Below are 4,609 nucleotides of genomic sequence, written 5' to 3'. Positions count from 1 at the left end.
TAGCCAAAGCAGTCGTTAGACCTAATCTGTACTGTAACAAAACAGGGCAATCCTAAATTTTTAAAGCCGTGTTTGCAATTTAGATGACATAGCCAAAAACACATTTGTAGAACAGTAGCAGTATGCACTGTTAAAAATAAGCAAGCATGGAAAAAAGCCTTTGTTGATAAACTGTACATATTGCATAAAAGCAGCTACTGATGGCCAGCATCAAAGTAGAGCCCAGTTGAATGAGATTTACTAACCTCGTTGGAAAAGGCTCCATTTGAACTTCAACATCTTGATTTACCATCCTTTTTTTAAACCAAGTACAGTAGTTATCAAATCATCAGTCTGCACATATTTCCCAAGAGATAATTGAAGACTTGTTGTTAACAGACTGGCTAAAGGTAAGACAAAGGTATGATCCCTCCTTTCATCTGTTGGTCTTTCTGGTTCCAGCTCCTCTGATTCCTGAGGTTGTTGAGGTCCTGGACACAGGAGAGGACTTCATCAATGTGTCCTGGGTGCCAGCTAAGGTTGGACCACGACCGACCCAGTTCTATGTGGAATACAGGGAGCGAGGTAAGGACATTTTTAGAGCGAATTTGTTAATTGTAAGGCCAAGAGACCACTTTCAGGTGCTGAAAGTTTGTCTCTTAAGACAAGCTCGACTCAATGAGAGTGGGAAATTAATGACCCAATAGAAGAAGCAGATATCCCGAACACTGTTTGGGAACTCTGCTTATATATTTAGTTACATTGTAATTCTTTAATAAGTATTTACCATATTAGGGTTGTCAGAACTTAGTTTGAGTTGTTGAAACATAAGGGCATTGTAACATATCGGTGTGGGAACATAGGGGTGTAACCGAAATGTCTGCCACAATTTATATCGGACTGTTTCTGTACTAACATTTGATCATTGACCTGACCACACCATACTTCCATCATGGTGGAAACACCCAGGCAAGGTTTACCCATCTCATTTGGAGGGTGAAAAGGTTAGCAGTTAAGCTGTCTACCTCACACAGGTGTCTCACCTTGTCCGTCACCTCCCTCCCCCTCTCCAGGCACCAGCTCAGGGCCAATGTGGTTTCAGACCGACAAGGTGGAGCCTGACCCTTACAGCGAGACCCTGCAGAAGACCATTGATGGCCTGCAGCCGGGCACCAGGTACCAGCTACGGGTCGTCGCGTCCAACAACTTCGGGAGGGCCTCTACCGGCGTCCAGGAGACGACAACGGAGGGAGAATGTAAGTTTTTAATTCTTTTTGTTCGAAATTTTGTTAGCACTGGAATTCCAGTGCTGAAAAAAGTTCAGCACTGGATTTCCTGAGCTGAATGGCTCTATTCCAGAGCTGAAGCTCCCTCAGCACTGGAATTCCAGTCCTGAAAAAAATTCAGCACTGGATTTCCAGAGCTGAACTGCTCTGTTCCAGGGCTGAACGTTGTCTCAGCTCTCGGTTTCCAGTGCTGAACTCCTTTCAGCACTCGGTCTGCAGTGCTGAACGCGCGGCAGAGCCAGTTCAAAGGTCGCTCAGCACTGGGTCCCCAGTGCTGACGGCGGTTTCAGCACTGGAACCGAGTGCTCGTATACAAAAGTAACGCCCTCCGCACTGGATTTTCCAGTGCTGGGAAAGAATTCAGCACTGTAAAACCAGTGCTGAAAAATCTTCAGCTCTGGAAAACCAGTGCTGACGTCCCTTCAGCACTGGAAAAATCAGTGCTGACGTCTTTCAGCACTGGAATGCTCCTCGAACCAGTGCTTACGTCTTCCCCGCACTGGGAATGTCCCAGTGCTGAGAGGTAGGAAATCTGTGCCGAATGTATTCCTGTCACTAAAATTAAACTATTAACGTTATTAAACTTTACGCTGTTACCCAAGCAACTGCATGTGGTTTTTGAAACGTCTATTACAAGAAACTAAAACAGCACCTATGTGATTTTTTTTCGTTGATTTGCTCATTAAAAAATAACTATGATTAATTTATAGGCTCCAGTGTAAGTGATATCACCAAGTACAAGAGATGATGAACAACTTTATTTCTGATCATGAAAGATATTGCTTCGATTGTTGTGTGATTGTTACCTTCGCCAAGAAGGTTATGTTTTCAGGGGCGCTCGTGTATGTGTGTGTGTGTCTGTCTGTCTGTCTGTCTGTCTGTCTGTCTGTCAACACGATAACTTGAGAAGGCCTTGATGCATTGTCTTGATACTTGGAAGGTGGGTAGGTCTTGATGAGACCTCAAAATGATTAGATTTTGGACCCCCTAGCGGCTTGTTATGGTACTGCAGCTGAACTTCCGGTTTTGATATCTCATGATCTAGACATGCTATGGTGATGAAATTTGGATGGTAGGTAGCTCTTGTGCTGGGGAAGAAGTGACGTGAGTTTGGTCCCCCTAGCGGCTTGCTCTGGAACTGCAGGGATATATTCTTGAAAATATTCAAAAGGGGATAACTCAAGAACCAGTTGACGGATCGTCGTGATTTTTGGTATGTAGGTAGCTTACGTGATGCTTAATATAATTATGTGACAATTATTCAAATATGGATGTAATTTGCATAATTCATGGGGAAATTCTATAAATCATCTGCATTCTATGATAGGACAATTGAAGCTTGTGACATTGGTAATTGACAACGAGAGAAACACAGGAAGATATTGATTATGTTAATAATGACTTAATTTGCATAATTAATGAGAAAATTATGTAATGATAACTGCCTGGAATTTCATACTTGTGATATTTGAAAGTTAAATTGAGGTGAACATCATTAAACATAATTTATTCAAATCAGGACCTCATTTGCATAATTTATTAGGAAATGCTAGAATGCATTGTTTGTTAATATAAGACTGTCTTTTGGTTGAGATTATAATAAAATGATATAATTCATGAAAATCAGGTTCCTATTTCTTAAATCAGGGGGAAATAATCTAATCTATAATTTGTCAGTCATAAAGATTAACATCATTTGGCGAAGGTATGAGATCGGGGAACTCTAGTTATAGATACATGTATAGCCCCTTTGGGAGTGATTTGAGTGGCCCTGAAAAGGGCAGGGGTACTTGTGGTATTCAGCTTTTTTGTCTGTACATATAACGTACGTAGACATTGGTTTTGTTCCTTAGTTATGGACACTTCCAGTGCTGAGACTTTTCAGCACTGGAAATCCAGTGCTGAACTCCTTTCAGCTCTCGGTTTCCAGTGCTGATCGGCTCTATTCCAGAGCTGAAGCCTCAGCTCAGGAAATCCAGTGCTGAGAAAGTCTCAGCACTGGATTTTCAGCAGTAGCAGTCTTCTGTATCAAAATCAATTGCAGTGTTTGCCTTGCCAGTGTAAGAATGAATGAATGACTGGAATGAATGAATGAATGAATGATTAGTCTAAGAGTGAATGAATGAATGAATGAATGAATGATTGAATGAATGATTAGAATGATCAGTGCAAAATAAGCCCTTCAGATCCACTTGAAGGTCAGATCCACCTCTGACCCTTGACCTACCATTAACCTTTGTACCTTTTACCTCTGACCCCTGACCCACCTTTCTCCGCCATGCCCTGTTCCAAATAAGGAGTGAGGAAGAGCGGGTCTCCGTAGTCTCGACCGGGCTGGATATCGTGGTGCACCCTGGGAAACATGGCGCGGAACGGGCCGACGCGACCTTGACCCGCTGACTGGGAGGTCATCAAGGTCGCAAGGAGGACAAGGACTTGCCAGTTTCTTCGTGGCTGCATCTTTCCTCTGATTGTACAATGTAAAGTTACATTTGAAGATTAAAACTTAACAATTACTAGAGAAGTAACATTTGCGAAGCAAATGCATAATGTTTACCTTTGGACATGGTCTGCTCTGTTAATTCTCACTCAAACACATTTCACATACATGTACTACTAGTATATTGTGACAGGAGCAGAGCAGGCAATAAAATTGCAACATTATGTAATCCAACACCAGTTACCATGGTGACAGACGTCAACAAATCATGTCATTGGCCAGGTCAGACGTCAGTGTTTGGAACGGAAGAAGAGGAAGAAACTGAGTAAAAACAATATGTTTTCCTTCGGTAAACATAAATATTTAACTATATACTGCTGCATAATTATCTTAATATCATTATTTATATGTCTGCAATATACAACTAAATACGAAATATCAATCAATGAGTCAAGTATAACGTTATATACAAAGGAAGTAAGCTTAGTTCATGGATATAAACGTTAAGTTAATTACATGTAGGAGTTCAGTACCTGATAATCTGTGGCCCTTATCATAACTTTTTAAGTGCAAAATGATAATCCTCAATAAAATATTCGAAGAATATCGTGTGCCTTCCTTTACGAGGGTTAAACTTATACTTGTAACGTTTTGCGACACTTAAGTAGCACTATTACACTACTATTACAAGGGGCTCTCTATGACTTACTTTAACGCTGCCCCCCTCCCCCTAGCCTGGTATCCAGTCTGATTCGTGGTCGGGGCCGCAAGAGTTCTGGCCCGCCCGCCTGACATAAGCGTCCCGGTGTGTATTTCACGAGAGATTAATTAGCCCTCCACGAACATCGTGTTGGGGGAAACCAAATCCCCGAGCATACTGTCTCTAATTAGCGTAACACTCCTA

At 41.9% G+C, this 4,609-nt stretch overlaps 1 protein-coding gene across 1 annotated transcript in view; it reads left to right on the top strand.

The window, feature by feature from the left end:
• LOC109464867 (neuronal cell adhesion molecule-like) overlaps positions 1-4,396 on the top strand; it is a 25,819-nt gene extending 21,423 nt beyond the window's left edge. The window contains exons 22-24 of the mRNA XM_019761957.1: positions 442-564; positions 1,053-1,235; positions 3,563-4,396. Of these exons, the coding sequence (XP_019617516.1) occupies positions 442-564; positions 1,053-1,235; positions 3,563-3,564 (308 nt within the window). The 3' untranslated portion in view covers positions 3,565-4,396. The remainder of the gene's footprint in view (positions 1-441; positions 565-1,052; positions 1,236-3,562) is intronic.
• The last annotated feature ends 213 nt before the right edge of the window (positions 4,397-4,609 follow it).

Source organism: Branchiostoma belcheri, unplaced genomic scaffold, assembly GCF_001625305.1.
Source record: "Branchiostoma belcheri isolate BF01 breed outbred unplaced genomic scaffold, Haploidv18h27 scaffold142, whole genome shotgun sequence".
Taxonomy (NCBI): domain Eukaryota; kingdom Metazoa; phylum Chordata; class Leptocardii; order Amphioxiformes; family Branchiostomatidae; genus Branchiostoma; species Branchiostoma belcheri.
The sequence above is the reverse complement of the archived record's forward strand: the minus strand, read 5'-3'. Positions and strand labels throughout refer to the sequence as shown.